An 11,290-nucleotide genomic window follows, 5' to 3' on the forward strand; every position below is an offset into this window, starting at 1 on the left:
GGACTAGTCCCTATGCTCCAGGCTTCTCTGATTTGATAGCTCAGGGCCCCTTATTCTGCTGTGGAAGCAGTAGCCTGAGTCCGCCTCTAATATACCCTGAGGTAGATGTGTCAACCCTATGAGGACTCATGTGTGCAAGAAGGAAAGTGTTGAAGGAGTCAGTCTCCCCTTTGTCCCTCGCTGACATCTCCTTGTTCTCCCCAATACCTCTTGCTTTCTGCAGCCTGAATCAGAAACTCCAGTTAGAGCTGGAGAAGCTCCAGGCTGACTACGAGAAGCTGAAGAATGAAGAACATGAGAAAAGCACCAAACTCCAGGAGCTGACGTGAGTGACGGATCCACCTGCAGACCTGAGACCACACGGGCTCAGATGGCTACTCACACATACCGCAGGGACAGGACACGATCTAGATGGGAACATGGTGACCACAGGAGGCAAGGTCCTCAAAAGAACAACTTGATGGCAAGGGGGAAAAAAAAGGAGACTTCTGTTCAGTATTAGCTGACATGGAAAGATGTGGATGATGTTCCATGAAGTGTAAAAAGCAGGTTATCAACAGTAGGAATGGTATAATCTCGTAACATTTATGTGAGAGCCACATGCATGGAAGAGTCTGGAAAGATGGACACCAGAATGTTCATGGTGGTTATCATGGGCTTTTTATGGAACTCATCTTACTTTTTTCATTTATGCACTGTGAACATGAGTAACTAGTATAGTAAATAATAATAAAATATAGATCAAGGAATGGAGGAGGGACAGAGGGGCAGGGTGGCCCTGAGTGGTTTTTCTGTTTCTGTCTTCCTCCAGATTTCTGTACGAGCGACATGAGCAGTCCAAGCAGGACCTTAAGGGTCTGGAGGAGACAGTTGTGAGTGACTTCCCTTCTGCGCCAAGCCAACGGGGGGGTGGGAAGGGGTGGCTTCAGTGTCCAACCCTCCCTCTGATTTCTTCTGCACCCTATTTCTCCTGCCTTTCTGGGAAGTAAGCCTGTGGTATGATCAGGACACCTTTTTGTAAAAAGATGAGTGACTCACTTGTCTGGAGAGACTGAAGGATCCAGTAGTTTTGGAGGGGAAATGATGACCTTGTATTTGGTGGCCCCCAATTTTTCATCATTCTTTGCAGGCCCGGGAACTCCAGACCCTCCACAACCTTCGCAAACTGTTCGTTCAAGACGTCACGACTCGAGTCAAGAAAGTGAGTGCTGCCTCGGGGTCTTCCCAGCCCCCATATCCCCCTCCTGTCCTCAGGTTTCTCCAGCCCCTGCAGCCTTCAGCAGGGCTTCCGGGCCTGGTCTGAGTGGGGCCTGACTGGCCTCAGGATGGCCATATCTTTCCCCTGCCCTGTCTCTCCTCAGAGTGCAGAAATGGAGCCCGAGGACAGTGGGGGGATTCACTCCCAAAAGCAGAAGATTTCCTTTCTTGAGAACAACCTGGAACAGCTTACAAAGGTTCACAAACAGGTAAGAGCGAGGGCAAGGGGTGAAGAGAACTCTTGAGGCCTAGGATACCTAAATCCTCAGAGGCCCTTGGATTTAGAAAAATCTTATTGCATGTCCTCTTTCCCTTTCCCTCTTCCCTTTCCTACTGACACCTTCTTTATGCTGTATTTGGTTCCACGTTTACCCTGTTCTCGGTTCTATGCCTGTTTTCCCTTTCCCAAAGCTCCCAACCTGCCTCTGCTCAAGTGGGATTCCCAGGCCTATGTTGTTGGAGGGTGAGGTGGAAACCAATAGAAGTTTCAGAGGCGTGGGCCTGGGACTACGTGAGGGACGCTGGGCAGACCGTGGCCGGAGTGGAGAGCACTGAGCCAGAGGCAGCCAGGGGAGCTGGGCTTTCTCTCGTGGCGAGGACTCCATCTGCCTAGGCCTGGGGCAGGCACGCAGAGAAATGACACGATGTTGTCCCAAATGGCCCAGGCAGCCCCTGGTCGGGGCCAGTGAAAACTCCCGTGTATTAAGTTGCTGCCTCTCTGTCCCCCTCCTTGCTGCTGCGGTTCCTTAGGTGGAAGACTGGGTTTCAAAGGTATGGGGTGGGGAGGTGGCAGGGGCAGTCCAAAGGAGTCAGGACAGGAAATGTTTGGTGCCCACAGAGCAGGTAACCCCTCCTAGTGCCATACAGCTGAGCCTTGAAGACCGGTGCAACACACTATCAGCTGGCTCTTTAAACAATTCTGAGAATAAACCCTAACCTATTCTTCATTCCTGTCCTTTCAAATCCACCTTAAAATGCCTTTTATGCTCATATTCTCATTAAACCAAAGCTTCAGCTTTTCTTCCCAGTGCCATACCCAGCATATACAGTCAATACCCAGGACACCTTCTTATTTAATAATGAGAAAAAAAAAAAAAAAATCCTAGAGCTGTGGCCCAGTGATGGTGCACAGGGTTTATTTTATTTGGACCTGCAGAAGGCCTTACTACCATCTTTTCTCCTGTGCTTATTATCAAACAGTGTGACAACATTATAGAAAAGTTAAAAGACAGAAAAAACATTTGTAATCAGTTTTGCCATTCTTTTTAATTTTTGTGTTCATTTTCCCTCTCCAAGTGCATATTACATTGCTTCCCTCCTCACCCCACCCCCCGCAACTTTTTATTGTAGTAAAATACACATAACATTTACCACCTTTAATCATTTGCAGTGTGCCATTCAGTGGTATTAAATCCATTCGTAATGTTGTGCAACCATCCCCACCATCCCGCTCCATAAGTCTTTTCATCTTGTAGAACTGAAACTCCATCCCTATTAAATAATAACCTCATTCCCCACTCTCTCCAACCCCTGGAAACCCCCATTTTACTTTCTGCCTCTTTAATTTTGACTGCTTTAAGAATCTCAGTAGAATCTAAGTGGAGTAATCTGGAATTTGTCCTTCTGCACCTGGTTCATTTGACTTAGCATAATGTCCTCCAAGTTCATCTGCACTGTGGCACATTTCAGGACATCACAGGCTGTTTTCTTCTTCCCTCTCCACCCTCCACCCCCATGCCTCTGTTCTAAGTCTCAAAGACCAGAAACTACTCACCTATAGGCTAGGACTCCTCCTAATTTCATCACTCAGGGGACACAAGACTAGAAAGGAAAACACTAGAGATGTAGAAATCTCTCAGTTAAACAGAACCTTAAATAGCCAGGGCTGCAGGCTGTGACAAATTGAACTGAGTTATTTTCACAGCAAAAACATTGTTTATGATCTGTAAGTTGTCCAAAATGAAAGGGACAATACTCCCAGTGTCCCCTGCTACATCGATGTACCTGATATATTCCAAGGCCGGCTCCTTCTGCAATCTGTAGGCCCCCAGTCATTGTGTGAGACATTGTAAAAAGATCAGGAAGTCTCTTCCTGGCCTCAAGGTAGTTGTTACCATTGCTCTAGCTTAATTATAATGGGGAGAGGGCCGGCCCAGGAAATCCTCAAACATGAAGGTAATAAGCACAAATGTTTGTGAGACCTCAAACATTTTCTTTCCTTCCTATGGGGCAGCCGTGTGGATGTGTGGATGTGTGGGGGGGCGCCTGTATTCCAGCTTCTGCTCCTGCTCTGCACTGCACTGAACCTGTGCTCAGCCCCATATCCACCCTCCAAACTGCTACCGTGCTCTTGCTGCCTTGCCCTGTGCATGCCCACATAGCCATCTCTGGGTAAGGGGGGTGCCTTGCCCCCATGGTTGCCCTGGGGCTGTTGGTCTGGCACCAGCTGTGAGATACTGGGGATTTGGTGGTGTTTAGGCCAGGAAGAGACGAGAACAGGGCACTGTCACAAGAGTTCTAGGCTAAAAACTAAAGATTAATCTGGAGCATGCATCATTCCTTGGTTGAATTTTTTTTTTAAAAAGTGACTTAAAAAAAAAAAGAAAGAGTTCTGGGCTACAGAGGAGTTGACATGTTTTGCTGCTCAGAAAACGATGTAACTTTTTAATGCCTGGCCCCTGTTTGCTGAAGGAAGAAGGAAAGCACTTTCCAGAGCAGCAGTTAGGTAAAGGGAACGAGGCCTTTGGAGGAGACAACAGGACATCTGGCATCTGCCTCCCTGACGGGACTTTTCTGTATTCTCTCTCCCACCCGCACCCCCACCCCCAACTCGGGCACCTCGTCCTCGGCTGCCTTTCTCCCGGCCTCTGACCCGGGGCTCACCCCACAGCTGGTACGTGACAATGCAGATCTGCGTTGTGAGCTTCCTAAACTGGAAAAACGACTTAGGGCTACGGCTGAGAGAGTTAAGGCCCTGGAGGGTGCACTGAAGGAGGCCAAGGAGGGTGCCATGAAGGACAAGCGCCGGTACCAGCAGGAGGTGGACCGCATCAAGGAGGCCGTGCGGTACAAGAGCTCTGGCAAGCGGGGCCATTCTGCCCAGATTGGTGAGTGGGCAATGGGATCACACTCTGGGGGATCCTGGCAAATTCCTCGGTGTTAAGCAACCCCACCTCAGCCTCACCCCACCACTCCCGCCCCAAAAAGTAGAAAGTGAATTACTATCTTATAAGCAACTCAGTTCAACTGTAGCTCTGGGACCCAGAGTGACTGCAGAGGACAGGTGGTCTCTTCACGGTCATTTTCCTTTCTTTGCCGCAGCCAAACCCGTCCGGCCTGGCCACTACCCGGCATCTTCACCCACCAACCCCTATGGCACCCGAAGCCCCGAGTGCATCAGTTACACCAACAGCCTCTTCCAGAACTACCAGAACTTGTACCTGCAGGCCGCACCTAGTTCCACCTCAGATATGTAGTGAGTGACTGTGGGCATAGGCGGAGCCCCAACCCAAGGCTCTCTGCACCTTATAAGACATAAGATTGGGTTAATTATTGGGTGGGACTCAATTCTTTTCCTAAGTAGCTTCATTTCTAACCCTTTCTCAACTTCAGACCTTTGATTAGAAGGTGGGCATCTGCCCTCCTAATCTTCGGCCATGTTTGTTGTCTTCTGGTCCTGGGGGCAGGGTGGATGGCTCCATCCCTGAGGGTGAGTGTGGATCAGTGGTCCTTGGAATAGTGGAAGGTGGGTACTAGATGTTGCATCTCTCTCCTCTTCTCCATCCAGCTTCGCAAACTCCTGTACCAGCAGTGGGGCCACATCTTCTGGTGGCCCCTTGACTTCCTACCAGAAGACCAACATGGACAATGGTGAGTGAACAAGATGGGTAACCAGCCTTTGGGATCCCCAGGGCAAACTGGAAAGTATCAGAATAAGTGACCCTGTGCCTACAGCTCAAACACTGTGCAGCCCTTTAGGGTCTTGGGCTTTTAGAAGTGGGGTCACATGCCGGTCCCCACCAGTCCCTTCCCTCCCCCGCCCCTTCCCTTCCATTCTCCTCTCCTCTATGAGGGCTCAGGGAGACTTTTTGTCAAACAAAATAATGATGCAGCTCACAGTGGTTGAAGACAGAGTGCCACAGACCAAGATGGCAACTATGTTCCCAAGACTCTTACCTTTTTCTTCAAGGAGTTAGGATGAGAGAGGGTTTGAGGAGATTGTTTGTAACACATCTCTTTTTTTCCTTCTTCCAATCCTGTGTTCTGCACGGTGATCTCTACAGGAAATGCCACAGATATCAATGACAATAGGTACGCCAGTCCCCACTGCTCTTGGGCTCTCTGGGTGAGAACAGAAGAAATGGTTACCTTTCCCTTGTGCCCAATTTAGGGGTTCCCAGAGCCTTTGGGGAGAGGAGGAGGAAACGAGAGCCACTCTCACCATCACCATGTTGTCCATGAGATCCAGTCACTCCCCTGCCTCTGTGTAGGCACTGTCCCCTCCTCCAGTCCGCCCTGTGGCTCCTCGCCATTGCAGCTATGGGGGCAGGGGGAAAACCGCCGTGGACGTCTGATGACCTGGGTTTCTCTCCTGTGTTGGGGAACTCTGTGACCTTGGGCAGATCAGCTCCATCTCTCTGGCCTTGATTTGCCCAGTGTTGCTGTCCTTGGTTACCTCACAGGCATGCTGAGAGAGCAAAGTGACAGGAATGCTGTCCTTTATACGGGAGCTGACAATGCTGTGATTGTGTTGGGTCTCTTCTTCCAGGAGTGACCTGCCATGCGGCTACGAGGCTGAGGACCAGGCCAAGCTGTTCCCTCTCCACCAAGAGACGGCAGCCAGCTAATCTCCTACAGGGGCTGCCGCAGACCTGCACTTTCAGGTAGTTTCAGGCCGCTTCCTCTGAACAGTCTCAGGTTGCTTCCTTCTTTGCCCTCAGCTTCTTTGTTTCTCCCGCTTTTTTAATCATCTCAGAACTTTTACTAAATGGTTGTCCATCAACTCCTGCTATCCCCTCCTAGGGGCTACATGGGAACTGCCCAGTGTCCCCTGGACACGGGCCCCTCCCTCCTGCCTTGATAATGGTTGGTAGCCACAGTACTGCCTTTCTTCCACTAGGGGTCACTGCAACATGTCAGAAGGGTGCTGTCCATCTACAGCACCAAGGGACACCGAATCTATTAATGGTAGATACTAGGAGATCTTAGGGACAGGGAGGCCTGGCAGGCTGCAGTCCATGGGGTTACAAAGAGTCAGACACAACTGGGCAACTGAACAACAGCAACAATTAGAAGAGCTCTGTGTCCTACACTCTTCCTATCTGTATATATCACCATTAAGCTTTAGGAAATGCACCGGGAAGCCTACCTTTTATTCCTCTAGCTGCTGGATCCACTCTCCTCCCATCTTGCCAGTGGAGGTGGAAAACTGTATATGCCTACCTTCAAGCCTTCCCCGCCTCTGTCCCCTGTGCTCTCCTAGCAGCGCAGGCACCTTCCTGGTTCTCCTGTGTCACCAGGTTTCTCACCAGGGCTGCTTTAGGGCTCAGAACCAAGCACTGGGATCCTGTTTTATTGTCCACTTTGGATCCTTGGAGAATAAGAAACAAGAGATCATGGCCACCTATTGGGCGGCATCCAAGCTGAGCCCTTTCCAGGGGTTTTCCAGAATAACAGGCCAGGCACACACACAGGCAGAAAGGCATGAGAAGCAAGCAGTAGGAATGGGGGAGGAAGAGTTAGGGAAGGCCTGGGGGTGGAGGAGCAGGGGCTTGGAAGGGTGGCATCTGGTCGTTGGTATCAAACAAACAGCTTGTAAACCCAAGCTGGCCTAGATGCCACCCTGTTCCTGTTCAGTAGCCAGGCTGCAAGGTCGTTCCTCACAATTTCTTTCTCTTTCTTCCCCAGTTTCTAAGAGGGACTGAGGCCTCTTCTCTCAGCATGCTGCAAACCTGTGGTCTCTGATACTAACTCCCTCCCCAACAACCCTTGTTGTTCGACTGTACTATGTTTGATGTCTTCTCTTACTCTGTATCTCTTTGTGCCCTGTATCTATATATCAAAAGCTGCTGCTATGTCTCTCTCCTCTGTCTTACTCTCTAGTATCTAATGATGTATTTAGCAATTTCTAAGCATAGTATACCCTCCTCACTTGGGGCCATAGGGAGGAGGGTCAGTGTTTCTTCTCTCTCTCTTATATGCGTCTCTCACACTGAGTGGTGTTAGTCATGGAGATGATTAAAAAAGGAAAATGGGAGCTAGAGGGCTGTGATCCTTCACAACACACACACACATACACACGCACACACGCATGCACACAAAGCCTTAAGCAGAAGAATGTCTTAGCATCATAAGATACAGAAATAGCCTCTTCCTCCCTCCTCTTCCACTTTTAGTACAGAGGAGGATAAGATGGAAGGACTGCTTAAATTATACAGAGAATTTTCTTCAGACACCCCTCACCTGAACTGAGGGGTTCTGGGTGTGCACCTCTGCCCCTTGAAGTCTGCCTTTTGCCTCCTCCTTCCTATTCCCCCTGGAAAACCAAGAACATGGACTGCTCAAGGGACCACTTCCCTTTCTCCCTGAAACTCCTTTTGACATTCTCTACCCCAGAGCTCCTGACTAGAAGCCAAAGCTGCTTAAAATGATTTTGCAAAGTTAAGGAGGCCAACCTATTCCCAACAGTCTATCAGATGGTTGCTCACCTGTCCACAGGGATAGTTCTAGCCAAGCAGAAGCAGTAGGATTGCTTCTTTGGCTTTGGGGGTAAACAGGCTGGAAAATTCCTAAGTGTTTTTTGCCACAGTGATGAGCTGGATTCCTTTCTCTGTCCCATATTGGGCTGCATGTTCTTCCACGTCTCCACCTTTTGGTGTGGGGGCTTCCAGTTCATTGGCAAAATAGCTATCTCGAAATGCCTTCCTTTCAGACTGGAGCCTGACTTTTCCCTGATGATATACATTAAAAATTTTTTTTCCCCAAGAATTCCTTCTATAATGTCCTTATCAGGCATTAAGTGCACTTTAAAGAAAGGGGCAGGGCAGCTTTTCCAGAGGTGGAGGAGCCCAAGGGCTGGACCTGGGATATGGGGGGCGGGGGGGCTCTCCTGCTCCCATGTAATTGACAGGATTATGGTTTTGTTTTCATATCCTTTCCTACCACATGGTGCTAAGGGGGCTTTCCAGGTAACTGCAGGGATGCAGAGTGGAGGTCACAAGCCAGTCCAAATCAGGAGAGAGTCCAGATAGCCTGTCTTATCTGGGATGGAAGAACAGGGTAGCAGACCACCCATCACCTAGTTTCTTAACCAGGAAAGAAAGCTCAGTGTGAGTGCCAGCTGGTAAATACAGGCTGTCGTGGCCCATGACTCCGTCAAGGGAAGACGTCCTTTCTCCCTTTACCTGTTGGGCCTTTCAGCAACTAGAGGAATGCAGGGAAAAAAATATACCAGAGGGGTATGGAATAAATCCAAGGCGGTGATATTCAAATGTTTTTCAGAACCAATCTTATAATAGAACCCTGATATAAAGAGTAACTAGAAGTGACGCAGAGCTGGGCACTTTGCATTCTTACTGTTTGATGGGAAATGGTTCATTAGTTGAGGAGCCCTTGAATGGTCCTAAGAGATCCTGAGGGTTCCTGTAGAGTAGTTTGGAAACCACTGCTCAGAGGAAAGGGATGTAATCTGGCTCCCCTGTCCCAAGCAAGGAGGGAAAGAGTGGGGTCAGTGAGCCACGCCGTCTCCAGACCCCGGTGAAGAGGAAGGAAGACTCCTGTGTACCTGGAGACTTGTGCTCATATTGGCCTGCAGGGCCCCCAAGACTCCAGTGGGTTTTACGTACTCTTGCCACCAAATGATTCTCTTCAAACACAGAAGAAAATGTGAATGTGTCCGGCAGATGAGGAGAGAGGTGACAGAGGGAGCAGCCTTCTCTTGAGCAAGATGTAAGGGAAATAGAATTCACTTACGTAAATAAGGAACACACAAAGCCTTCACCAGAAGCTTCACTCGACCGTCCTCCTCCTTCCCCTCCCCTCACCCCCTCACCACCTTCCTTTCAGAGAGCCAGGGTCTCCACCTGGGGCACCTGGCCTGCTCACTCACTTCTGCCAAAATGTTGCATGCCAGCGTGGACGACAAACCAAACCGCACCAACCCCCGTGTGTATTTACTTGATGTACATAGATATCTTTAAAATAAAATAAATTCAGTGATGACTCTCTGGTGTTGTAAATCTTTATCCCTCCCCAGTCTCCCTCCCTTCCCTGCAGGTGATGGCATTATGACAGTGTGGGACATTATGACAGTCTTCCAGGTGTTTTTCCATATAGTTACATGCAGGTTTCCCCTCCGCCCCCACTTGACTATATATCCTAGAGATCTTTTCATGTCAATATACATGCTTACCTCACTAAAAAATATACATATATTTTTTCCACAAACTCACCCTATAATTTATTCAACCATTCAATGTTGGTGGACACCTATCAAGGTTTTCTGTAATTTTTAACAACAATGGGATCCTGTTTTCTTCCTGTTCTCCCACAGACCACCGTGAGCCCCAGCATCAGTTCCATCCCTCCCTTGCCAAGAGCTCAATTCTCTAGGCTCAAGATTGTTCACCACAGTCCCCCCTTCTAACCCCCTACTCCAGGGCACATCCCTTCCTGTTGTCCGTGCTCTCACTTAAAAGCTTCTGAGGTGAACAGAGAAAACCCCACAACTAAAACACTGGGGCAGTTAAAAACAAAGAGCCACAGAGCTAACCCAGACCTTGGTGCTGGCTTAACATTCCTTCTGTGTATCTCCGCTCTTTTCTCTCCCACTTCCCAGAGCAACTGGTTGAAACCCTTCCTCCTTAAACCCCTTCTTACTCGCCTCTCTTAGGCAACAACTTTGTCTGTTCTAAAGGGTAAATTAAGGTGATGGAGTGTGAAATTCTTCATTCCCTCCCCTCCAAACACACACACCTACACACTTCTATCTACACAGATCCCTTTTGTTTCTACTTTCTGACAAGTGATAAATCTCCCTTCTCTGGACTAAGTCAAGGCCCTTCTAGATATTCTTTCTTAAGGTACTTACACAGACTCGATAGAGAAAATAAAAGTGATGCAGTCTTGGGCAGTTTGCATCTTCTTTGTTAACTTCTATTTTAATGATTTTGACTCTTCTCCTTGGTAAGGTCTCCCTAAAAAGTGTGTTTCACCATGTCTTCCCCTATAAGACACTCCCTGCCAGGTTTTCTCATAACCAAATTTCCTGAAAAAGTCTTAAGCTTTCCCTCCCCTCTTTCTCACTTCCTACTCATCCCTCAGCCCATCCTGATCTGGCTTTTGTTCTGCTGAAAGTGCTTCCCAAAGGCCACTAGTTGTGGGACTCCCCTGATAGTTCAGTGGTTAAGACTCTGCATTTCTACTGCAGAAGGCATGTGTTCAATTCCCCTTCTGGGAACTGAGATTCCTTATGCTGCATAACACACCAACTAAGAAGAAAAATAAAAGCCCCTAGTTGCCAGAGACAAGGGGGCACTTCCCCATTGTCTTGCACTGTCTTGCGTCGCCTCTCCAGGACATTTGACACTGCTCTCCATTCGTTCCTTCTTGAAACTCAACTCCCTTGGCTTTTGTGACCCTGCTCTCCTAGCCCTTTTTATTCCTCTGGCCACCCCTTCTCAGTCTTCTCCCACTAGCCTCTCACATGCTGGTCTATGCCAGGGTTCAGTCATTGGACATTCCTTAGAGTTGTCATTCACGCCTACAGATTCCTCACAAAAATTAAACCCGTATTCCCAGCCCAGATCATTCTGCTGAACTCTGGGCCCAGATGTCCTGCTGCCCTCAGGTGCCCCAAACACTGTTAGGCAAAAGCCCGGGATTCATTCTCAGTGTCTCCCTCTCCCTCAAAGCCCACGTCCACTATGAATTTTACACACTAACATCAAACTGAACCGTTAGAGGCCATCCCCTTCTATCCCAATAGTCACTGTTTTAGTTTCTCACCTTGTGCCTAGACTTTTGCAATACTCTG

At 48.8% G+C, this 11,290-nt stretch overlaps 1 protein-coding gene across 2 annotated transcripts in view; it reads left to right on the forward strand.

Moving 5' to 3' along the window:
• KIF5A (kinesin family member 5A) overlaps positions 1–9,477 on the forward strand; it is a 29,140-nt gene extending 19,663 nt beyond the window's left edge. Inside the window, exons 20-30 of one of the 2 annotated variants that reach the window (XM_025283837.3) lie at positions 224–325; positions 812–872; positions 1,130–1,201; positions 1,362–1,466; positions 2,008–2,028; positions 4,148–4,364; positions 4,579–4,732; positions 5,045–5,127; positions 5,541–5,568; positions 6,026–6,140; positions 7,165–9,477. In XM_025283837.3, the coding sequence (XP_025139622.1) occupies positions 224–325; positions 812–872; positions 1,130–1,201; positions 1,362–1,466; positions 2,008–2,028; positions 4,148–4,364; positions 4,579–4,732; positions 5,045–5,127; positions 5,541–5,568; positions 6,026–6,104 (922 nt within the window). In that variant the 3' untranslated portion in view covers positions 6,105–6,140; positions 7,165–9,477. The remainder of the gene's footprint in view (positions 1–223; positions 326–811; positions 873–1,129; positions 1,202–1,361; positions 1,467–2,007; positions 2,029–4,147; positions 4,365–4,578; positions 4,733–5,044; positions 5,128–5,540; positions 5,569–6,025; positions 6,141–7,164) is intronic. The other variant, XM_025283838.3, reaches the window with a different exon arrangement.
• Positions 9,478–11,290: the final 1,813 nt, after the last annotated feature.

This window comes from Bubalus bubalis, chromosome 4 (assembly GCF_019923935.1).
Source record: "Bubalus bubalis isolate 160015118507 breed Murrah chromosome 4, NDDB_SH_1, whole genome shotgun sequence".
In the NCBI taxonomy this organism is placed as follows: Eukaryota; Metazoa; Chordata; class Mammalia; order Artiodactyla; family Bovidae; genus Bubalus; species Bubalus bubalis.